Source organism: Microcaecilia unicolor, chromosome 9 (genome assembly GCF_901765095.1).
Source record: "Microcaecilia unicolor chromosome 9, aMicUni1.1, whole genome shotgun sequence".
NCBI classification, from domain to species: Eukaryota; Metazoa; Chordata; class Amphibia; order Gymnophiona; family Siphonopidae; genus Microcaecilia; species Microcaecilia unicolor.
The window spans coordinates 189,862,357-189,888,752 of NC_044039.1; the positions used below are offsets into that span (position 1 = coordinate 189,862,357).

Here is a 26,396-nt window from a genome sequence, read left to right on the forward strand (position 1 = left end):
AAGGCGGCCCGGTGCCAGAGTCTCTCTCTCCTGCTCCTGACAGGCCCTGAGTGATCGCATACCAACAGGAGCAGGAGAGAGAAAACTCTGGCGCCGGGCCCCCCCTTGGAGGCTGGGGAGGATCCGGAATTTCCTCCAGCGCTGCTCTTCTGTCCATTGCTGAGTGGTTGCTTTTCCTCTCAGAAGCGCATGCTCAGTTTTGAAACTGAGCATGCCCTGAGAGGAAAAGTGTTGGAATAATGTATTGTAATTTACATGCTGTGCCTGACCCCCACAGGAAGTTGCATAGCTGTGACCTCTCTAGGAAATTCACATCAGAGGTCACAGAGTAATCACAGAGAAAAAATTGGTGACAGGCAATGCATGTAAAATACAATACATTATTCCAACAAACCCCTTCTCATGCATAACTGTCATGCAATTATTAATTCACACAAAGTCCAAGCTTTATACGCAGATTCTCAAAATGTTCTCTGGGTAACGGTTTGGTCATGATGTCAGCTGTCATCTCACTGGTGTGACAATAGTCTAGACTGATGACCCCTTCTTTTGCCAACTCTCGCACGTTGTGGTATTTCGTTGCGATGTGCTTGGTGCGTGACTGAACCTTGTCATTCTGTGACAGTCGGATGCAGCTCTGATTATCTTCCATTATCTGGATTGGTCTCTTTTCAGCTATTCCAAAATCCAGCAAAAGTTTTTCAATCCACATCAGTTCTCTGCATGCTTCTGATACAGCCACATATTCAGCTTCTGTAGAAGACAGACTCACAATACTTTGTTTATGACTGGCCCATGAAATTTGTACATTTCCATACATAAACACATATCCACTTGTGGATTTATAATCAGAATGATCCCCTGCCCAATCTGAATCACAGTAACATATTAGTTTTGGATTACTATTGGCTGAAATCTTTAATTTACAATCAATGGTACCTTTTAAATACCTTACCATCCTTTTAACTGCAGTCCAATCTGATTTGGTAGGTGAGCTGACCCTTCTGCTCAAAATTCCTACTGCATTTGCTATATCAGCCCTGTATGTGGTAGTTAGATATAAAAGCTTACCTATGGCTGATCTATATTGGATGTTATCTGGTAAAGGTTCTCTTACTGTTTCATCCTTCAGAAAATCAGTGATCATGGGAGTGCTTACAACTTGGGCATCTTGCATACCTAAACTTTCAATAAGCTCATTTATTTTCTGCTTCTGGCTTAGAAGATAAGAACCATCATTTTGTTTCTCAATTTCTATACCAAGATAGTATGACACATTTCCAAGTTCTTTTATCTCAACATTCAGGTTTAAATATTTTACAATGTCCTTGTACTCTTGCTCACTTTCGCTTGCAATGAGCAGATCATCAACAAAAGCTAAAATGTATGCATATTGTCCATTTCTGCACCTAGTGTACAAGCATTTATCTGCTTCACCTTGCTTAAATCCTAAATTTGTCAATATTTCATGCAATTTGTCATTCCAACATTTTGCACTTTGCTTTAATCCATAAAGACCTTTGTTTAATTTACACACTAGCTGTCTTTGTTTTGTATTTATGAAACCTGTTGGCTGTTCCATGTACAAGTCTTCAGTTATATCTCCATGAAGAAACGCTGTTTTCACATCAATGTGTTTGACTTGCATGCCTTTTGAGACTGCAATGCTCAGAAGTGTTCTAATTGTCGTGTGTTTCACTACAGGTGCAAACACTTCATCAAAATCTTCTCCATATTTTTGAAGATATCCCTTTGCGACTAATCTGGCTTTATACCTTTCCACTTTTCCTTGTGCATTCCTTTTTAACTTGAATACCCATTTGCATCCTATAGCTTTCTTGCCAGGAGGTAATTTTGTAAGAATCCAAGTATTATTTTTATCCAATGCATCAATTTCTTCTTGTGCAGCTTTACGCCATTCAGCAGCTTCTTCTGCTGGCATTTTCTCAATCTCATCCCATGTTAAGGGCTCTTGAGCTTCTGCTGACTTTGTTAGGTAAGACAGTCTTGGGGGTGGAACACCTTTGTTTTCCCTGGATGAGCGTCTGACAACAGGTTGGTCTGACCTTTCCGCATCCTCTAAATCTGAGAGTCCTTCTCCAATTGATTCCCCTTCTCCAACTGTACTGTCTCCTGCGATGATCCTTTCTGTGTCTGCTTCCTCTGCCTGTTCCTCGTTAGATACAGATGAGTTGCTTTCAGACATCTGCCTTGGTATGGCATTTATATGCACTGGCATGTCTATTATGGTTCTAGTTTCATATTCTGGATGATAAGGCTCATCTGGGATAATCCAGCCTTTATCAACCCTTTTGTTTTCATCAAAATATGTAACATGTCTTATGCCAACAATGCCAGTTTTCAGATTCAAAATTCTATATCCTTTGTGTCCTGGAGCATAGCCAACTAAAATGCCCCTTTCTGTTGTGGAATCCAGCTTATGCCTTCTTTGCTTTGGTACATGAGCATATGCTGTACTTCCAAATGTTCTTATGTGTGACAGGTTTGGCTTCCTACCATGCCATGTCTCATGTGGTGTGCGCTCAGCGCCTTTAGTTGGCATTCTGTTTTGTAGGTACACTGCTGTGAGAATGGCTTCCCCCCATAGTCTTTTAGGGAGATTGCTATCTGACAGCATACATCTGGTCATTTCCACAAGTGACCTAAATTTTCTCTCTGCAACAGAATTTTGCTCTGGTGTATAAGCTACTGTTGTGATATGCTGAATGCCTTCTTGTTCTAGAAATGTGCGCATGCTTTGTGAAGTGAACTCACCACCATTGTCGGTCTGAAGAACCTTTGGTTTTCTTTCAAATTTATTGCTCACCATGGCTACGTATTTCTTCAGCATGTCTGTGACTTGACTTTTTTCTTTCAGCAAATAGGCCACACAGTATCTAGAGAAATCATCCAAGAATATTAGCACAAATCTGTTATTTCCCAATGATGGGATATTAAACGGTCCACATAAGTCACTGTGTATTGTCCAGCACTTTATTACTCCTATTTCCTGTGTATGCAGGAAATGAGGGTCTCACACCTTTTTGAGTAACACAGTCTATGCATTTCTCCATTTTACCAGCATCTGCACTTATCTGAATGCCTGTGGCAAGTTGCTTACTGTAAAGATCCTGGATCACCTTAAAATCACGATGTCCCAGGCGGCGGTGCCAGATTTCCAGACTACATTTATCATCATTCTTCCTTACTTGCGCCATATGTGAGGCTTCACCTGAAATGCTCAGTTTATAAACATCATTATGCATAAAAGCTTCAGCATACACTTCATCATTTTTAGAGATTGTGCACTTACTGTTTTCAAAATGAATCGCAAATCCCTTCTTATCTAATGTAGATACACTAAGCATATTGCAAACTGCTTGGGGAATATACAAGACATCACTTACAGGAATTTCTTTAACTTCATTAGACACTTTGCATTTTAAGAATCCAATGCCTTTTGCTTGGATCTTAGCAGTCCCTGCGTTTGCAGTATTAAGAATACCTTCTTCTGGACACATTTCCTGAAAGAAATCCTTAGAATTGGTTAAATGGCATGTGCTCCCCGAATCCAAAATCCAAGTACTTTCATTTGAATTATTATTTACCATAGTCAAAGATTTTTCTGCCATTAGAAAACCCTTATGTTTATTATTGTCCTTCATACATTTCCTGGTTTGAAAATTCTTTAGTTCCATTGGCTTAGGTGAGCTAGAGGGAGTGTTTTGTGTTTCCTTACACCATTTAGATACATGTCCCTCCTTTCCACATGAGTAGCAAATCAGCTTGCCCTTGGGTGGAGTTTTCCCATAGCTCCGCCTTCCTCTGTTCTTTGCCAAGAAATTTGTTTCATTTCTCTCTGACTTGCTTTGAGAACACATCTCCTCAGAATCATTTATTATGCATTCCTGCCTTAGTTTTGATGTTGCCTGTTCAAAAGATTGCCCTTCAATGGCTTCATTTACAGACCTAAAAACATCAAACTTCTTTGATAGTGAGGTAAAAAGAAATGCTCTTTTCAATGCATCACACATGGGAATTCCAGAAAGTTCTAGCTTTTGAAATGAAGACATAAGATGCATAATGTGATCATTACATTTACTTTTATCCCTTAATTTGGTTTCATTCAACTCTGCTAACCAAATTGGTTGCTGTTTTGCATATGTAGTTGCATACATAGTTCTCAGTTTATATAAAATGTCCTTTGGTGTATCTTTTCCCTCCACTAATATGGCTTGTTTCTCTGAGAGAGCTTCCAAAAACATGCACTTCACATAATAGTTTGCATTGTCCCATTCAGCCATATTTTCAGCTGTTCTGTCTTGGTCTAAGCATATATTCAATCTTTTTGCTTGAAGGAGACATATGAATCTTAGTTCCCACTGCTGATAATTAAATTCAGTTAATTTAGGCACCTTGAGAGAGTAGAAAAATGGTGAATTTCCTCCCTCAGCCATTTTCTTAGCCTTGCCTTCTGTGTGGGGGGAGAGAGAGACAGACTGAATCTTTCCTTTAAAACTTAAGAGAAAAATGTGGCTTTTTTACTGCCTGGTAATATTTCTCTTCTTTTTCAATTCCTGGCCCTGGGCCCATAACCCTTTTGTTGGATTATTTGTAGTAAATAATTAGCAGATTTTAGTACACACAGCTTCAGCTTTAGAAATGTTAATTTCTTTTCTTCATCTCTCTCATACACCCCAGAATAATTCACTGCTGAGTCACTTTAAAGTTGAAGTAACAAAACATCTGTTTACTCACAGTTTGTAGTTAGATTATATTCAGACAGGCTTATATATACATAATACTATACATTTGGATTATCAGCTCTTTCCATGTGCTTAGATGGTAATGGATGCTCACACCACCATAGATCCTCTCAGGTTAGGAGAGATCATGAGCTCCATGTGCTGTGCCTGACCCCCACAGGAAGTTGCATAGCTGTGACCTCTCTAGGAAATTCACATCAGAGGTCACAGAGTAATCACAGAGAAAAAATTGGTGACAGGCAATGCATGTAAAATACAATACATTATTCCAACAAAAAGCAGCTGCAGGGGCAGGCAGTCAGCGCTGGAGGAAGACATCTCCTGCAGGCAGGGCCTCAGGATCCCCACTAGCTAAGGTATTTCAATCTTCAATTCTGTTGTGGCAGCGGCAGTGATGGGGGGGGGGGCAGCAGCTGTGATCAGGGGGGCGGCAGCAATCAGAGAGGGGCAGCAGTGGATAACAATTTGGAGGGGGGGGGGCAGCAGCAGCCCTGTCCTGGGCCCAGCAGCGGTGGCAGCCCTGCCCCGGGTCTGGCTCAGTGGCCCTGCCAGAGTCTTATTAGGAGAGAGTACCATAATTAGTGGGAAGAATACATTTCCGTTCCTAGTGTGGCCTTATGGCACAAACTTTAACTTCACTGGAGATATTATCAATCGGGAAACCAGAAGTAATAACATTGGAAGGCATGGCTTGTAATAAAATAATTTAGGAAAAGTTTTGGCTGGGCAGTTTAAAGATGGGAATAAGCAAATATATGTTTTGACTGAGACAACATCTGAGCATACTACTCTATTTGAAGCACGGGTCAAAATCTCTTTCTAAATCTGAATTAATACAAACTGCCTTGATTAATTATAATTTGGTTCTACATTAAAAACTGGAATCTACAGAAAATGTTTTGCATAAGTAAGGGCCCTGTTTACTAAGCTGCGCTAACGTTTTTAGTGTGTGCTAAAAATTAGGAATTTTATGGGCATCTATTATTATTAGCATTTGTATAGCGCTACCAGAAGCACGCAGTGCTGAACACCTGATACAAAGAGACAGTCCCTGCTCAAAAGAGCTTACAATCTAAGTAATACAGACAAACAAGACAGTTACGGGTGAGGGAAGTAATGGATGAGAAGGGAGGAAGGGACAAAGACCTCTAGCTCGGCATAGTAAACAGGGCCCTAAGAATCTAAGATTTATTAATTTTGCAAAGAAAGAAGGTGTATCTGCATTGAAAATGTTGAAAAGGATTTGATAGGGGACGTGGGTTTTGTTAAAGTGACCTTGCCTATTTTGACTAAGATATATTAAGTTCCCTATCCTGCTTCTCAGATAAAGTCTCACGATTCCTTGGTTTTTACCAGATAGTTTGAATTTCTCACGAAACCTGGAAATTCAAAGTTCTCAATTACAGGCAATTACGTTAATCGACATTTTCTCTTTGATGGCAGATATGTTTGTTTTAGTATGTTTTGTTGTGTTGTATTAGATTTTTTTTTTAATGGAGAAAAAAGTGAGGAAATTGTTTTACACATCAATAAGATGAACAAGTTAAACATTAATATATCAATTACAGGTATACAGCCATTAACAGTATAATTGTACAATACAGTGAAATAGTTGATTTCATTATGTATGTGATTTTGTAATCTGGACTATGTAGAATATAAATAATTTTAAATAGTAAAATAAAAGATCATGATTTCGTGTTGAAAAACGTTTTTAGTAACAGATCTAAATCATTTTTTGGAATGAAGCTGTGGGTATTTCCTGATGTCTCAAGAGCTATGAAACAGAAGGAAGCTATTTTTCTTAATGTGACTTCAGGTGTATCAGACAGGGGCCTAATTTCTTCTGAAGTTTCCATGTAAATGTAATAATTGTTTAATAGAGTATAGTACTTTTTGACCCCAAACTGACCAGAGACATCTACGATTAGTCAGAGAGTTAAATTTGGAATATATCTCAGATACTGCCAATAACTTCCTAATGGCAATATAATTAAATGCATTCTTTTATTGAACTGGCTTTAGATGATGGGGGTCATACTTTCTTCAGTAGTAGCTCAGGGTGAGTTACCCTCACGTACGCTCCCCTGTCGAGCTCACAATCTAACTTTGTACCTGAGGTAATGGAAGGTTAAGAGGCCCTTTTACTAAACTGCGGTAAAAAAGTGGTCTGCGGTAGTGTGGACGTGTGAAATCGGCGCGCACTGGGCCATTGTTTACTGCGCCTGGGGAAAAAAGGCTTTTTTTTCCCTAAGGGGCAGTAAATGGCCGTGCAGTAAAATTAAAAGTAGCACGTGGCTATTTACGGCCTGAGCCCTTACTACCACCCACTGACCTAATGGTAAGGGCTCACGCGCTACTTGCACAGTAATCATGCAACATGCGCCAATGTGGCTGCGCTGCCAATTACTGCTGGGAATGCCCCCGTGGTAGAAAAATATTTTTCTACCATCGGAAACAGCTTGTGCCAACTTCTAAATTACCACCAGGCTCCTGCCCTACCGCAGCTTAGTAAAAGGGCCCCTCTCTGACTTGACCAAGATGGTAGGGAACAGCAGTGGGATTTATTATTATTATTTGTAGCATTTGTATCCCACATTTTCCCACCTATTTGCAGGCTCAAAGTGGCTTACATTTGCCGTAATGGCGATTGCCATTTCCGGACTACAAATATGCACATGGTTTTGCAATCAAGTGCGTACATACATGGTGGAAGAATGCATTGTGATCTTGTGTAGCTGTCAGCATTATGTAGTTGCTCAGGTGACGACATTAGGGTGAGAGTAATAGTGTTTGGCAGTGAAGTTAGTCGGCATTGTGTGGTTGCATAGTAGTCGATTTTAGATTAGAAGTGGTATTGTTTGTTCATTAAGGTCATTGAGTTTGCTCGGTAACATGATTAGGGTCGGTCCAGTCTTATTCTTCATTCTTATTGTTTAGTAGTTAGGACGGTTGTTTGTTGTATGCCTTCTTGAATAAGTCAGTTTTCAGTAGTTTTCGAAAGATAGTTAAATCTTGCGTTGTCTTTATGGTCTTCGGAAGCGCGTTCCATAGCTGCGTGCAAATGTAGGAGAAACTGGTTGCGTAAGTGGACTTGTATTTTAATCCTTTGCATTTGGAGTAATGGAGGTTGAGGAATGTGCGTGCTGATCTTTTTGCGTTCCTAGCAGGTAGGTCTATAAGGTCTGTCATATAGGCCGGAGCATCCTCATGTATAATTTTGTGGACCATGGTGCATACTTTGAACGCAATTCTTTCTTTTAGTGGGAGCCAGTGTAGTTTTTCTCTTAGGGGTTTGGCGCTTTCGTATTTTGCTTTCCCAAATATGAATTTGAACCAGGTACCCCTGGATGTCAAGCCCAGCACTCTAACCAGTAGAGCTATTTTTCCATTCCCGTCCTGCTTTTATTTATATTGCCCCGAACTATATGTTCTATGAGCCTTCGCAATTATCTTTTTTTTTTTTTAAGTGATAAGACCCTAATTGCAAGTGTATCCTGTGCTGGGAATCCTACGTCTCCCGTGGAAAATCAATCAGCTTAATGTCTGCCAGTTATTGTATGATGAGCAGCTGTTCAAGTTAAGGTCTTTTTTGTCTTTAACTTTTTTCCTAATATATTAAGGATGAAGTCTTCATTTAGGGCCTCTTTTACTACATCGTGCTAACCATTCCTGTGCAGCAAATGCAACGCAGCCCATTCAAACATGGGCCGTGGCACATTTGTCGCACCAGGAATCACTAGTGTGGTTTAGTAAAAGAGGCCCTTAATATACTGGACTTTGGTTTTGAACTGTAATATAATTTTTTTTTGTAGTTTTTGATTTTTCATTGTATCTCTTTTATCTTTTATTATTGAAAACACATCTCTTTGAGAAAATCTACGGAAAGAACCAAAACACATAAAATCCACACTCACTGTTCAGTAATACATCAACACATCCACTTATGAATTCTCTATCCTGAAACCTCACCACACTCATACCTCTACTCACAAAAAAAAAAAAAAATGTATATCATATGTTTTCTGTTATGATATATTGCCCCTTAGCTCCTTGTCGTTTCCTTCCAATGTTTCAACGTTCTTTTCTATTGATATATTCCTTAACGATACTTTGATTTTGTCTCGTATAACTCTTCAGAATGTAATCCATATCTGAATTGTAACAAAATGTATTTCCATCATTCATAATGTATTGTAAGCCACACTGAGCCCGCAAAAAGGTGGGAAAATGTGGGATACAAATGCAATAAAATAAAAAATAAAAAATTATCTCTGTTGTTTTATACGTTGCATATACGATTACTATCTTATTATTACATTGTTTAATTGTATTTTACTGAACTGTAGCCTGCATCACGGTATTGTGTAAGCCACATTGAGCCTACAACTAGCGGGAAAATGTGGGGTATAAATGCGTTAAATAAATAAATAAATATATTCTTCACATGTACAGCTCTTTTCCTGAACGGCTTTCACTGAGATGTAAAAATAATAAAAATAAAAATAATACTTAGATTAATTGAGTCATTATTGCAATTACGATGAAATACATGTGAAAAAGGAAACTGCACTTTCATTTTGATACTTGTACCAGTGAAGCTTCCTATTTTCATGTTTTGTAATATAACATTTTTGGTGAAGTTTATTTATTTTTTGACCAGGGACTGCTACAGTACCAACCTTAAGCGGAAGTCTGTTGTGGTTTTGAAAGATTCTACTAAAGTAAGTATTGTTTCAAACCCCACACTACAGATTTAAGCAGACTTCGGCCTTCAGATTTGCTGGTTTACTTCTGCTCAGCCTCTCTTCCTTGATTGGTGGTGAGGCAGTAGATTGCCCCAGTGATGTACACCACCAAATACACCAGCTCTCTGAAGGGACATTATTACCCCCTGTCAAGGAGAAGCAAGCCAGCATGTGCTGTAACAAGAGACGTGCTTTCAGTTCCTCCTATATTAAAATAAGAAATCCCACTATGATTTCAAAAGGAAACAGTGACCAAACCTAGCCGGAACAGAGCTGTTGTGCAGCACCGCTAGTATAAGCCAGGATACTTTGGATGTGCATATTTGGTGATATTACATAACTACAGGGTGTTTTTTAACTAAGCCGCATAAGCGCCTACACGCGCCCAACGCGCGACAATTGCAAGTTACTGCCCGGCTGCCACATGGCCTGGGCAGTAATTTCATTTTTGAGGCGCGTCAGAAAATATTTCTATTTTCTGGCGCACGGGCGGTAATCGGCATTTGGACGCGCGTTGACCATTATCGCCCGGTTAACGCGAGAGACTTTACTGCAAAGTCAATGGTTGGCGGTAAGGTCTCAGACCCAAAACGGACGCGTGCCAATTTTCAGTTTGCCGCACATCCATTTTCAGCCCCCCCCTCCCCCAAAAGCCATTTTTTCCAGGTGCACTGAAAAATGATCCTGCTTGCGGCCAAAACGCGCGCCTATACTACCGCAGGCCACTTTTCAGCGCACCTTAGTAAAAGGACCCCTATATCCATTGTGTTTTTGCTGGTACTGACTCCTGAGGCAGGCCTTGCGGCCGAAACATGGCTCACGTTGAGTCTTTTCTACCAATAAAATTCTGCACCACATCTTTCGATTTGGAACTCTTTCGTTACCTTTGCTGTTTGTATGCTTTTATTTCTTTTTTATACTGTATATAATACCGTATATGACACCGTCAGTGCATCACTATTAAATGGAAACATACCTTATTAAAAGGCTGCTTTAAATATTTTACAGGCTGGGAAGCCATTCTGATGGACTCTTTCACTGTGTCAAAAGCTTCAGTGCTTGAAATCCATTTTATTGTCAGCAGTTGTCTAAAGTGTGGCTGAAAAACATAACAAGTTCTTAGTATTCAGTCTGTGACTGCTGCTGCATACTGACATGAGCATTCAAAAAATAAACCAAGCCATTTAGTTTTCCCACTGATTCTAGAGCGACAGGTAGAAAAGGGTTTTAATTACAGCTGCTGTAGGTAATCGCAAGCTCATTGCTTACTGAGATCAGGGAAAAAGAAAAGGCACGTGTTCCTGTAAGCAGCATTATAGACAGGAAGCTTGCCTCTCTATTGTAATACCTAAAATTGGCTTAAGGAAGTAATTTTGCTAAAGTTTTTCTACATGTAAATTTTAAGTACATGCACAGATGAGAAGACACATGTGTGGGATGACTCCAGTGCCTATAAGTATTTCCAGGGAAGCAGTCACAATGTACGTGCACATTTTATACAATATTTCTCCACCAATGCAAAAAAATTAATAATAGGAACCACCCAATTGTTATAAACTCATACAGACCATCGATATTTACTCCATATACTATCTTCACCTCGGACATCAGCGGTGCAGCTTGCCATTATCTCATCACTTCATAACTGACAAGTCTTATGCCTCCACCTCATCATGGGTCAACACGGGTGTAAGATTTTTTTCATTATTTCATTACTTATCTCAACTGATGAAGTACCCTTGCCCGGGGGCATTCCTGCATCTTTAGACTTCCACCAGACACATTTTGAGAGCTACACATTGGTCCTGAGATAAGTTATCATATTTTGTATTTTGAATGTAGCCACTTTTCCTATGAGAAGGATTTTGCCTATGATGAAGAGTAAGGCCTGATTTTGACCGCCAAAACTCTTTAAAAACTGTGTGTTCTGAGCTACTTTGAGGCTTTTCCTTCCCTTTTCTGTGGCAAGCAATTTGCTACCTCACATTGTAAGAGTATAAGTTTCATGTTTTGTTTTGTTTTTTGTTACATTTGTACCCCACGCTTTCCCACTCATGGCAGGCTCAATGTTTTGTGGCTTACTCTTTATTTTTGCTGTACTGCATGTGTAATACCACAACCATTCTTTGTTACTTTAGTACCCTTGGGTTAAACATCTGGTTTACATTTCAAAGATGAGTATATACACTCTCTTTAAATAATGAGAAATAAAAATAAGTTTTATATCAGATAAGAACTGAACTAATGAAAAATAAACCTTACACATGTATTGAATAGGGGCATAAGACTTACATAAGTAGATAAGTACATAAGTAATGCCATACTGGGAAAAGACCAAGGGTCCATCGAGCCCAGCATCTTGTCCACGACAGCGGCCAATCCAGGCCAAGGGCATCTGGCAAGCTTCCCAAACGTACAAACATTCTATACATGTTATTCCTGGGATTTTGGATTTTTCCAAGTCCGTTTAGTAGCGGTTTATGGACTTGTCCTTTAGGAAACCGTCCAACCCCTTTTTAAACTCTGCTAAGCTAACCGCCTTCACCACATTTTCCGGCAATGAATTCCAGAGTTTAATTACACGTTGGGTGAAGAAACATTTTCTCCGATTTGTTTTAAATTTACTACACTGTAGTTTAATCGCATGCCCCTAGTCCTAGTATTTTTGGAAAGCGTGAACAGACGCTTCACATCCACCTGTTCCACTCCACTCATTATTTTATATACCTCTATCATGTCTCCCCTCAGCCGTCTCTTCTCCAAGCTGAATAGCCCTAGCCTCCTTAGTCTTTCTTCATAGGGAAGTCGTCCCATCCCCGCTATCATTTTAGTCGCCCTTCGCTGCACCTTTTCCAATTCTACTATATCTTTCTTGAGATGCGGCGACCAGAATTGAACACAATACTCAAGGTGCGGTCGCACCATGGAGCGATACAACGGCATTATAACATCCTCACACCTGTTTTCCATACCTTTCCTAATAATACCTAACATTCTATTCGCTTTCCTAGCCGCAGCAGCACACTGAGCAGAAGGTTTTAGTGTGTTATCGACGACGACACCCAGATCCCTTTCTTGGTCCGTAACTCCTAACGTGGAACCTTGCATGACGTAGCTATAATTCAGGTTCTTTTTTCCCCACATGCATCACCTTGCACTTGCTCACATTAAACGTCATCTGCCATTTAGCCACCCAGTCTCCCAGTCTCGTAAGGTCCTCTTGTAATTTTTCACAATCCTGTCGCGAGTTAATGACTTTGAATAACTTTGTGTCATCAGCAAATTTAATTACCTCGCTAGTTACTCCCATCTCGAAATCATTTATAAATATATTAAAAAGCAGCGGTCCTAGCACAGACCCCTGAGGAACCCCACTAACTACCCTTCTCCATTGTGAATACTGCCCATTTAACCCCACTCTCTGTTTCCTATCCTTCAACCAGTTTTTAATCCACAATAGGACATTTCCTCCTATCCCATGACCCTCCAATTTGTCAGTTATGAAGTGTTGAGATATTGGCATGCTGAGGTCTGAGGTAAGGATAGTTTATGTAGGAAACATCGAAGGTCGGTATGTATTTTATACAATATATATGCACCCACAGAGCACATGTACATGTTTCCAACTTCTTTGGAGAATGTGTGTACTCTCAGGAATAGTTTTGAGTATTATTATTATAATTGTTAAAAATTTACAGCCTGCACCTTCCAAAGCTCAAGGTGGGTTAGAAACGTGCATGCACAATATTTAAAACAGTACAAACACATTAAGGGGTCCTTTTACTAAGCTGCATTGAAAAATAGCCTGCGCTGGTGTAGACGTGTGTATTGGACGAACGCAGGTCCATTTTTTAGCGCACCTGCAAAAGAGGTCTTTTTTATTTGGGCTGAAAATGGACGTGCGGCGAAATAAAAATTGGCTCATGTCCATTTTGGCCTGAGACCTTACCACCACCCACTGACCTAGCGGTAAGGTCTCATGTATTAACTGGATGGTAATGGTCTATGCGCATACAATGCCAAATACCGCCTGGCTAGCACCATGCGCCAGAAATTTTCCGGTGTGCTCAGTGGACACGCGTAAAAAATGAAATTACCACCCAGGCCACGCGATAGCAGGGTGGTAGTTCAAAATTGATGTGCGTAGTACATGCGTACACCAGTGGCGTAGATACGTGGGGCCACGGGGGCCTGGGCCCCTGTAGATTTGGCCCTGGACCCCCTCCCGCCGAAGTCTGGCTACGCCCCTGGCGTACACGCCTACGCGGCTTAGTAAAAGGGCCCCAAAGTGACATAAATTTCAGCATTATATAGATTAAATGCAACAGAGTGAACCAATATTCATTTCATTCATTCATTTCAGTACTTATATACCGCTTAGACCTAAGCGGTTTACAGTTTCATTTTACAGGTACTGGGTCTGTTCCTAGCGTGCTCACAATCTAAGCAGTACATCTAAATTAGTAGTTAGTATCACTTCTCATGAACATGGTACAAACAGCATCAGCATTTTTATCCACAAATTGTTTTTCAAGCCACTTTTGTAAGCCAGCTGGAATAAATAAGTTTCCAATTGGTTTCGTGTGACTCTGGGCAAGTCACTTAACCCTCCATTGCCCCATGTAAGCCGCATTGAGCCTGCCATGAGTGGGAAAGCGCAGGGTACAAATGTAACAAAAATAAAATAGATACTATTGGAGATTCTACATGGAATGTTGCTACTATTGGAGATTCTACATGGAATGTTGCTATTCCACTAGCAACATTCCATGTAGAAGGCTGCGCAGGCTTCTGTTTCTGTGAGTCTGACGTCCTGCACGTACGTGCAGGACGTCAGACTCGCAGAAGCAGAAGCCTGCGCGGCCACATTGGTGATCTGCAAGGGCCAACTTCTACATGGAATGTTGCTAGTGGAATAGCAACATTCCATGTAGAATCTCAAATAGTAGCAACAGTGGAGGAGTGGCCTAGTGGTTAGGGTGGTGGACTTTGGTCCTGAGGAACTGAGTTCGATTCCCACTTCAGGCACAGGCAGCTCCTTGTGACTCTGGGCAAGTCACTTAACCCTCCATTGCCCCATGTAAGCCGCATTGAGCCTGCCATGAGTGGGAAAGCGCAGGGTACAAATGTAACAAAAAAAAAAATCACACAATTTAGCATTCTTCAGGCTAGGAATATTCATCAAGTATTAATGTAATGATCATAAAGGAGGCCGATATAACCTTAACTGTGTGAGGCTTGTAAATATGGCTTCGATCGTCACATTATCAACAATTTCTTATACACCCTCTTAACAGCTGCTGCAATATGGTCGTCTTTCATTGTTAACTGTGAAACCCCACCCTGATAAGAGTAGGGATATATAGGCAAAAAAATGTTGTTTTGTTTAGTTTCCTGTGTTGTTTGCAGGCTTTTATGTTCTTAAAAGTTTTGTTTTGTTTAATTTCTTTAAGGAAACAATTCAAAAATTGGGTGTGGAAATAATTAATCGCTTACAATATACACAAAAGTTTCCACAAACAACAAATGTATTTTTCATATGTGTTCAACAATAAAGTAGCAGTCGTCACAACATTACTCTAGAGGATTGATTATCTGGAGCTCTATCAGGCCTTTTTCCTTCCTATTTCAAAAGTAATGTTGTGATGACTGGTAATTTCTTTAAGGCACAACTAGACAAGAACAATACTGAAGCAGTGGTGTAGCTACATGGGGCCTGAGGGGGCCTGGGCCCCCGCAGATTCGCCCCAGGCCCCTTGCCGACGACCCCCCCCCCCCCGTCACTAACCCTCCCCCGCCATCGCCACCCGCCCCGCCACCGCATGATTTACCTTGTTTGCTGGCGGGGATCCCCAAACCCCGCCAGCCAAGAGTGATCTTCAGCACCGGAGTTAGTAGACTCCGGCGCCTTCATTCAAGGAAGTTCGTCTGAAGGATCAGCTGGTTTTGACGCCTTACATCCTGCACCGTGCATGTAGCCCCGTGCAAGACGTAAAGGCGTCAAAACCAGCTGATCCTTCAGACGAACCTCCTTGAATGAAGGCACCAGAGTCTACTAACTCCGGCGCTGAAGAACACTCTTGGCTGGTGGGGTTTGGGGATCTCCGCCAGCAAACAAGGTACTTCATGGGGCGGGCGACGATGGCGGGGAAGGGTTAGTAGCGGGAGGGGGGTTTAAGAGTGTCGGCGCAATCGAGTGGGGGGGGAGGGGGGTCGCCGGAGGGGGGAGGCGGCTTAACAGTGCCCCCCACCTCGGGCTCTGGCCCCCCCCCCTCCTGGCAAGGTCTGGCTACGCCCCTGTTGAAGCAACAGGAAACAAGCTCATAGGTCGGGCAGAAATACTCAAGTCTGCCCTGAGCTGGATCCTGCTGGACTAATCAGGAAAAAGGAATACAGATTATCATAAATACAAGACAAAGCTAGGTATGGGCTGGCTATGACAGCTTCTCAAGAGGCAGAATAGCTCCTCCTGGAAGGTGACTGCTCTCTAAACCCACAGTACCAGGTTCAAGGTTGGTTTATGCACGATGGTTGCTAATACCAGGAAAAAATGCTGATGTTCAACAACGGTGGGAAAAAAAATTGCCATTTTGGAGGTTATTGCTGCAAATTATGAATGCACATCCCTAGTTCCGAACAGTTATTTTATACGTTTCTATGTTGCTTTATAAAATATGCATAAAATAGGTGCCCGTTTGGACTTTCCATATAGGCATTCTGTTATAAAATTACTGTTAAGAGTAACATAAATTGAGAATTTTAAAACAAAATACAACAGCTACAGTACTGAGGCATGAGGCTTTGGAAAGGTTTAAGAGAGCCTCTGGGTTGGAGTGCCTAGGAAGGTGAAAAATAATCAGGTGATATTGCCCCTTCCCAGGGGAAAGGGGAGTGAGCTTCCCCCCTTTCCTCTTCTTCCTAGGCCTTGGGTGAGAGCTGGCTAGCCAAGAGATGGGCTGCAGGTTCAAGATAAAAGAGGGTAAGTCAAGTGGCTCAGTCTCTTTTCTGATCCTGCTTAGATCAGAGCTTAGATTGACAGAGCCTCGCAGGCTTCCCTCCCTAGTTTTTGGTAAGGGCAGAGATGAGGATGAGCTTGGAAGGGAGATGATGAGAGGCAGGTTCATGAGCCAGTAAGCTAGATCCCTATTCATACTACGGGGGAGGGAGGCACAGTACAACCAGGGATTGGAGCTCAATGCCAACCGAGAGGTTGGGTGGAGACATGCCATGATGGGGTGCTTGCTTGCTCCGATCAGCCATGCCAGATTGGGAACGGGAATAGACACTGTGAACTGCGAATGGCTCAGGACAGGTTATTACTACATATACATCTAATAAAGCTGCTGAAGTCTTACTTATTTGCTAAAACTTACTCCCTCAACTACTCTGCTGATTGATATTCCCTTCATGATCCCCTCCCTACTTAGTTTCCATTGTTGTTGCTGCTCCCTCTGTCTACTCTTTGTCCTTCCTGCACTATTTTCTTACGTTGTAAACTTTCCTAATTTTTTTTTTTTAAATTACCGTAAGCCACAATGTGCCTGCATGAGTGGGAAATTGTGGGATATAAATGAACCTAAAAGAAATAAATATGCCAGAATTGTATGTGTGTGATTATTAAAGGTACCGATGAGGAGAGGGAGCATACAGCTGGCATTGGCAAAGAGCTTTTGTCCAAGAGAAGAGATGGTTCTGTGCATGGCACTGTGTTTTTCTTTGATGTACTATATGATTATAGTATCTAATCTCTTTACAAGACTCTTTGCAAGATATAAAATCCATTTCAATCTCAATCTAAAATTGGGTATATTAGAAGCCTCATAGGGTACCAACTGACTTCATTCCTGATGATCAGCCCTGATCTTACCATGTACATGTGTGAATTGGCAGTCCTCATTTCCCATTACCTCCCTTAAGTCCACCCATCTTGTTTCTATCTGTGAAGTTAGGCCAGCTTTGGTGTCACTTATGTCACTGGCAAGTCCTTTCAGAAATGGAGGCTGGAATCAGGGCCATCCCAAAGGTATCAGATAGCCTAAGTGAACCATCAGCCATGTGCTCCCCACCCCCCCATCTCACCTTGCCCTGCCCCACCTGTAGTCCAGCATCTCAAATTCCCTCTCCCCCACCCCCCCCCAGTCTCCAGCATCTCTTCTCCCCTATTCCTCCCCACACCTGTAATTTCAGTTTCAGAGGCATAGCCAGACCAATCATTTTGGGTGGGCTCACAGTTAAGATGGGTAGACCTTCCAAAACTTTCCTCTCCCCTTTGTTCTGAATCTTTCTCCTTCTCCTTCACCGCCAGATCTGGCATTTGCCCCCACCCACGGCCTGGCAGCCCCCTGGTCTACCTCAGCAGCGATACATATCCACTGCCTGCACCAGCCTCTACTACTACTTATCATTTCTATAGCGCTACTAGATGTACACAGAGCTGTACACTTGAACATGAAGAGACAGCCCTGCTCGACAGAGCTTACAATCTAATCAACAGAGCCTCACAGGCTGCCCTTTGCCATGTCCCACCAGAGAAGAAACAGGAGTGAAGTCAGCAAAGGCGGGACATGGCAGAGGAAAGCCTGCAGGGCCAACACAGGCAGCATTTGTGTGTTGCTGCTGCATGGGCAAAAATGTTGAGGTAGATCAGAGGGGGGGGGGGGGGGGGGGGGGGGGAGGCGGGGAAATGCTGGCTCCGGGGGGCGAGAGAGAGGAGAACGAGGTGACAGCCACTGAACATTTTTGGTGGGCCAGACAGAATGGCCCTGAGCCAAGAATAGGTGGGACTGTGCCCACCCAAGCCCACCTGTAGCTATGCCACTGCTCAGAATCTCTCCTTCCCTACCCTCCTCTCAGCAACTCGCTCCTTCTGTTCCCCCCACCTCAAGGTGTCCAGCATCTCTCTCCTCTTCCCTTCTTCCTCCAAAGTGTCCAGCATATCTGCCCTCTTTCTTTCCCTGGCACTGATGCTACTGCTCCCATCACCTTGCCATTGAAGAAGACTAAAGAAAATATAGACTTCAGGGGGGTGGGGGCACGGCAGTGCAGCACCAGCATAGCCAGCAGCAGGGAAGCCCTTTAAAAGCTACTGTGAATGGTGGGCCTTTCAGTATCCCAGCACATGTGCACACTTAAGGCCTGCCATATCCCGCCCCCTCCTACATGCTGTCAGAAGGGGCAGGGTGTGCCAGGCCTTGAGCATGTGTGTGTGTTGGGATGCTGAAAGGTCCATCAGTGACAGTGGCTTTTAAAGGGCTTCTCTGCTGTTATCTTTGCCAGCTATGCTGGTGCTGCACAGCCACCCCCTGAAGCCCGCTGCCCTAGGTGGATGCCTGGTCTGCCTTGTAGTAGGGCCGGCCCCGACTGGAAACCAAACATGCTCAGGGGAAAAGCAAATAGAAGCCTTAACTGTAATAAAGTGAGAACAAAGCTGGAGATCAATTAGCCTAAGCCACAGTGTAACAGGAAAGGACAATGGGCAGCTTAGATAGGCCTTTTGGTCTTTAACTGCCCTCATATGCAGTCTATGGTTGCAGGTATAGATGTGTGCACAGACCATTCTTCCACGAAAAGCCTTTGAACTACTAGTCCAAATGTTAATCCTGCCTCACTTGGATTTCTTGGTATGAGGTGTCAATATCAGAAAAAAAAACTGCAAATCACACAGAATACAGCTACAAGACTAATATACAGATTGAATATCTCATCTAAACAAACTGCACTGGCTTCCCACAGCAGAAAGACTCAGGTCCAAAGCTGCTTGTTTAGTTTTTCAAATCTCACAGGGCTTCACCTCTGAACTGCTAAGACTGCTTCGCTATATCTGGTCCAGTCACAGGCGCCCCATATAAGAGGCTTGGGGAGGCTAAGCCTCCCCAGTCCAACCATGACCTCCTCCTGCCCTCCTCGAATTTGGGGCGGGAGTAAAAACAAATTGTATCTTCCTCTCCTCCTCGTTGGCAACCCCCTGCCCTGCCCCCGCTCACTTCTTTTCTTACCTGGCTACCTGCCCGATTCGCTACCTCCCTAAGGCTCCTTCCTTCCCCAGCACAGAAGAAAAAAAAAGAGCTGTCGGTATAGAGCAACAACACTCACTCACTCACTCACAGACAGCTCTGGCCGGAACCTCCTCCTCTGACACACTTCCTGCTGCCGTTCCGGCTGCACTGGTAGCCGTTTAGATTAGTTGGGGATTGTGTAGGTTCATCTGCTCGATGGTGGAATACAAATGAGAAAGATGGCACAAACTGTCTTGCACATGGAAAGATCTTTTACAAGTAGTCTTGCTCTATGACTGTGAGACTGTGATTCATGCTTAGCAAAATGGACACGAAAGACTGGGCTGACTGGGTGGGCCAGTTGATGTCTTTCTGCTGCCATCTAATATGCTATTAGGTTATACTCGGGAGAATGCCTGAATACTGTAGGTTCTTCAAGAATTGAATCTAACAGATGTTGTGGCCAAGGCCAGATTTAAGATTTCAGCAAGATGAAAGGTGAGTTTAATTTTACTTCCATTTAATTTTAATATAGTCCATCTTATCTTATTTTATAACACCAGGCATCCTAAGGTACAATACAACAGCTGCTAAGATGAACCCATCAGGAAAAAGGATATTCTCACTGAATTTGGCCATCTCTATTGTATTGAACAGTTTAGAAAAATGAGCACAAAATGGAGAGTTTATAACTGCTGTCTCTACCAGCTACAATATTTTTTAAAGCTGTTTTAGTGGTATTCAATTTTTATTTCATGATATTTATATCTGTGTATGGAAAGTTTTCAAATAAATGAAGAACTTTCAAATAAGTACAAATATAAAAGATGGAGGACTATATATATATATATATATATATATATATATAGTCCTCCATCTTTTAAGGCACATCGTATCCAACTGGAACAGCTTTTGACTTTTTACACATGGACCAGCATAGGCAGTTCCTCATTTCTAATAATATTCTGCTATTAGATAGGTTTCCTATGACAGCATTGTGCTTATTTGAATGTTTTCCTGTACAAGTTTTGCTTGAATTTTAAAACACATCAACAAGGGCAGGGATAGGTGGGGGTGGAGCTAGGTGTGTTGTCAGACAATTATGGATGTAAGCCCCACCACTGGTACCGCCCCTAACCCCACCCCCTTTAGCCTCCCCAAACAGTTGGGCCACTTATGGGTCCAGTCTAACAGACTGAAACAACTAATCCTAGCATCACCATTTCAAAAGACAATTCAAAATCAGAGGATTTTCAGCTCTCTATTCCCCGTACGTGGAGTCAAGAACTCTCTACCTATTGCCATCAGAACAGAAAACAGCTGCCTCAGCTTCAGGAAGAGGCTAAAAACCTTTCTCTTCTCAAAGACTGCTTCATAGTAATCCATCATGACTTCTACTTCCTAGTATCATCCATTATCCTTTCCTTTAATGTTTTTAGTCACATGCATTAATCCAAAGGTCTCTAATGTTTCTCATACCTCACACTAACACTACCTGCTTTTGTCTCACCTAAAACGTAAACCGCACTGAACCCTGGAAAAGGGATATTAGCGGTATACAAGAATTGAATTGAACTGAACATAGCTACCCTACCACTCTATCACAGAAACATAAAATGCCCTAGATAATACAGGAAATACTTCTTAATATTCTCCATTCCAAAAATAGGATTAACCTGTGCCCTCTTCAGTTCTGTTAATGTTTTAGCTGTCAACACCAACTCCAGCAGGGTGTTTCAGGCTTCCACCAGTCTTCCTGTGAAAACAATATTTCCTGATGTTGCTGCTCAGCCTATTCCTTTGAAGGCTGACCTTGTGTTCTAGAATATCTTTTTTTTTTTTCCCTTTAAATGAGGTTTCCTTCTTGTACATAAGAGTGGAGGAGTGGCCTAGTGGTTAGGGTGGTGGACTTTGGTCCTGGGGAACTGAGGAACTGAGTTTGATTCCCACTTCAGGCACAGGCAGCTCCTTGTGACTCTGGGCAAGTCACTTAACCCTCCACTGCCCCATGTAAGCCGCATTGAGCCTGCCATGAGTGGGAAAGTGCAGGGTACAAATTCAACAAAAATAAAATAGATGCTATTGGAGATTCTACATGGAATGTTGCTACTATTGGAGATTCTACATGGAATGTTGCTATTCCACTAGCAACATTCCATGTAGAAGGCTGCGCAGGCTTCTGTTTCTGTGAGTCTGACGTCCTGCACGTACGTGCAGGACGTCAGACTCACAGAAGCAGAAGCCTGCGCGGCCACATTGGTGATCTGCAAGGGCCGACTTCTAGTGGAATAGAATCTCAAATAGTAGCAACACCAGTGGAGGAATGGCCTAGTGGTTAGGGTGGTGGACTTTGGTCCTGGGGAACTGAGGAACTGAGTTTGATTCCCGGCACAGGCAGACTCTGGGCAAGTCACTTAACCCTCCATTGCCCACTGCATTGAGCCTGCCATGAGTGGGAAAGCGCGGGGTACAAATGTAACAAAAAAAAACATAAAAATAGCCATACTGGGTCAGACCAATGGTCCATCTAGCCCAGTATCCTGCTTCCAACAGTGACCAATCCAGGTCCCAAGTATCTGGCAGAAACCTAAAGAGTAACAACATTCCATGCTACTGATCCCAGAGACAGTAGTGGCTTCCCTATTTCTCTCAGTAGCAAACTATGGACTTTTCCTCCAGGAACTTGTCCCAAAAAATTTTTAAATCTATATATGCAACCGCTGTCACTACATCCTCCGGCAAAGAGTTCCAGAGCTGAACTGTTCTTTGGGCTTTGTTTACTAAGGTGTGCTAGCATTTTTAGCGTGTGCACAAAATTAGCACATGCTAACTGTAGGCGCCCATAGGAATATTGTGGCCGCCTACACAGTTAGTGCGTGCTGAAAGCACTAACGCGCCTCTAGCGCGGCTTAGTAAACAGGGCCCTTTCAGTGAAAAAAATATTTCCTCCTATTTGTTTTAAAAATATTTCTATTTAACTTCATTGAGTGTCCCCTGGTCTTTGTACTTTTTGAAAGAGTGAAAAATCGATTCACTTTTACCTGTTGCACCACTCAGGATTTTATTGACCTCAATCATATCCCCCCTAAGCCATCTCTTTTCCAAGCTGAAGAGCCCTAACCTCTTTAGCCTTTACTCATATGGGAGGTGTTCCATCCCCTTTATCATTCTGGTTGCTCTTTTTTGAACCTATTCTAATTCTGCTATATCTTTTTTGAGATACGGTGAGAAGAATTGAATGCAATACTCAAGGTGAGGTCACACCATGGAGTGATACAGAGGCATTAAAGCATTTTCAGTCTTATTCACCATCCCTTTCCTAATAATTCCTAGAATCCTTTTTGTTTTTTTTGGCTGCTGCTGCATACTGGGCACAAGATTTCAGCGTATTTTCTAAAATGACACCTAGATCTTTTTCTTGAATGCTGACTCCTAAGGTGGTCCCTAGCATCAGGTAACTATGATTCAAATTATTCTTCCCAATGTGCATCACTTTGCAATTGTCCACATTAAATTTCATTTGCCATTTGGATGCCCAGTCTTCCAGTTTACTATGCCCAGTTTTCCAATTTTTCACAATCCGCATGTGTTTTGACAACTTTGAATAAGTACATACATAAGCACATAAGTATTGCCATACTGGGAAAGACCAAAGGTCCATCAAGCCCAGCATCCTGTTTCCAACAGTGGCCAATCCAGGTCACAAATACCAGGCAAGATCCCCAAAATGTACAAAACATTTTATACTGCTTATCCCAGAAATAGTGAATTTTCCCCAAGTCCATTTAATAACAGTCTATGGACTTTTCCTTTAGGAAGCTGTCCAAACCTTTTTAAAACTCCGCTATGCTAACCGCCTTTACCAAATTCTCTGGCAACGAATTCCAGAGTTTAATTACACGTTGAGTGAAGAAACATTTTCTCAGATTCATTTTAAATTTACTACATTGTAGCTTCATCGCATGCCCCCTAGTCCTAGTCCCCGTTCAACTCCACTCATTATTTTATAGACTTCTATCATATCTCCCCTCAGCCGCCTTTTCTCCAAGCTGAAGAGCCCTAGCCGCTTTAGCCTTTCCTCATAGGGAAGTCATCCCATCCCCTTTATCATTTTCGTCGCCCTTCTTTTACCTTTGTTAATTCCACTATATCTTTTTTGAGATGCGGCGACCAGAATTGAACACAATATTCGAGGTGCGGTCGCACCATGGAGCAATACAAGGGCATAATAACGTCCTCATTTTTGTTTTCCATTCCTTTCCTAATAATACCTAATATTCTATTTGCTTTGTTAGCCGCAGCAGCACACTGAGCAGAAGGTTTCAACATATCATCAACGACGACACCTAGATCCATTCCTTGGTCCGTGACTCCTAACGTGGAACCTTGCATGACGTAGCTATAATTCGGGTTCCTCTTTCCCACATGCATCACTTTGCACTTGCTCACATTAAACGTCATCTGCCATTTAGACGCCCAGTCTCCCAGTCTCGTAAGGTCCTCTTGTAATTTTTTACAATGCTCCCGCGATTTAACGACTTTGAATAACTTTGTGTCATCAGCAAATTTAATTACCTCACTAGTTACTCCCATCTCTAGGTCATTTATAAATATGTTAAAAAGCAGCGGTCCCAACACAGACCCCTGGGGAACCCCACTAACTACCCTTCTCCATTGAGAATACTGACCATGGCATGTACCTCCACCACTTCTATGAGACTTGCAATTGCTACAGTCAGGTAGGCCAAGCTCCACTTGGAACCTTGCAGATTTTGTACTTTGACCTGAGTAATTGTTAGATACTTTCCTGGTAACTTTGAGGAACCAGGCCAGGGACAAGTAGGGTACTGCTGTACTGAAAGGCAATAAGGTACACAGTGACCCTGCAAGAACATTGTTCCGTTTACGGACTAGTATTATGTTGCCTTTTTCCTCCTCCTCTGAAAAGAACAGGACCCCCGACCTAACAGCTTTAATAAATGTTCTTTTCCTTTACCTGCAAATGCTGCGTGGCTCTGTCTTACCTGGGCTCCAGGACTGCTCACATTCACTTTATGAACGTAACTGGCAATTATCTGGCTACACGCTATTTAGTAACTGAGTACATATTTTGATAGCACATAGTTTGCAGGTGGACATTCACATGGGCAGAGTCTGGTTGGGGCTCACACTTATGCAGATAATTTATAGAAAACAATAAATTAGGTTAGGGTTACCATATGTCCGGATTTACCCGGACATGTCCTCTTTTTAAGGTCATGTCCGGGCAACCAGGCGGGTTTTGCCAATCTCAGCCATTTTGAATCAGCGTCGAGATCACCAACAGGAAGGATGCATGCAGGGCAGTGCTCCGGGCAGGAAAGAAGGGGCTCTTTCCTGCCCCGAAGAAGTCACTAGACCACCAGGGCAGTAGTAAGGTAAGGGGAGGGAGGGTGATGGGGTGTGTGACAGGGGGAAGGGGAAAATATGACGGGGTGGAGCGAGGGTGTGAAAGGGGACGGGCAGGGCAGGGCATGTGAACTCCTTTTTGGGGGACAAAATATGGTAACCCTAAGTTAGGTGCATTATCTCCCAAATCCAGGTGCAAGCATTTTCACCAGCGTAAAGTGCTTGTACCTAACTACATATACGCATATTTACCCCGTTATGCTCGTATTCTATTTATCATTTCTATAGCACTACTACTGTATTTTTGCATATATATATATAACCCCCACACTTGTATACCTCATACCCATGTATACCTTGCAAAAAAAGCTAATTTTGTAAATAAAATATGAACATACCCCACACCCATGTATACCCTGCCCTAAAATGTAAAATTTTGTATTACTCCTATTAAAAAGCACTAATCTTGGAAATAAATCTGTGTATAGCCTGTACTTGTGTATACTCCGAATCTCTAAAAAAATAAAAATGTAAAACTGTATATATCCTGTGGGTTATATATGTAAGAAATGAATGTATTTATAGAATAGGTCTTAGGCAGATTTTTGGCATTTATGTGCGTATATATGCTGGTATTCTAAACATTTACTTGTGTATTCAGCATTTAAATACATTTAAACGTTAGCAGCCAATTTATAGATTTACCCCTTTAGGTCTAGATTCTATATATGGCGCTTGAAAAATCCACGTGGAATAAATTTCCGCCTAAGCATATTCTATAAGCGGCACCTAGATTTAGTGCCTAGAACTACATGTAGCCATTTATACCGAGGGAAAGGCGGCGTAAATACTGGCGCATAGATTTAGGTGCAGAGGGCCATATTCTATAACAGTACACGTAATTTGGAACGGCAATGAAATGCCTATTTGCCCCGCCCATAACCACACCCCCTTTTGGCTCCACTCATTAGAATTTAGGCGCTATGGATGAGATTCTATATATGGCACCTAAAAAAAAAATCGGTGCTGAAATCAGTGCTAAGCGTATTCTATAATTGACGCCTAGATTTAGGCTTAGTTTGTTTTCCAGTTTCTTTTTATTTTGTTTAAAAATTTCAACAATACAATCATCTGATCCAGCTATAACCACGTTAAATCGCTAACATTAGTTTCCTATTTCTGACTTCACATCAATATCGATTTACTCCCATTACCCTCCCTTTCCCACCCATCCCCTCCCCCTCCCTCTCCCCCCAGCATTATGGCTGTGGTACTTATTTATTTTCCCATCTCTTTGCAGGCTCAATGTGGCTTACAATACATCATGGATAGTGGAAGTAAGAAGAGAATAGACGTTTGGTATTACAGAAGGATTTTGGGTTGCATGGTAATGGAATACATCTCTCCACTGCTCATATGGATGCCATGTTTTCTGGAACAATTGGAGGTGTCCCATCCGCATAGCTGTCAGTTTCGACATTTGATACAGATGGTTCATT

The 26,396-nt window shown here is 42.2% G+C and overlaps 1 protein-coding gene across 1 annotated transcript in view; it reads right to left on the reverse strand.

The window, feature by feature from the left end:
• Positions 1–26,396, reverse strand: part of LOC115477101 (exocyst complex component 3-like protein 4) — a 104,399-nt gene that overhangs the window by 26,239 nt on the left and 51,764 nt on the right. Inside the window, 1 exon segment of the mRNA XM_030213717.1 lies at positions 10,491–10,613. Within this exon segment, the coding sequence (XP_030069577.1) occupies positions 10,491–10,613 (123 nt within the window).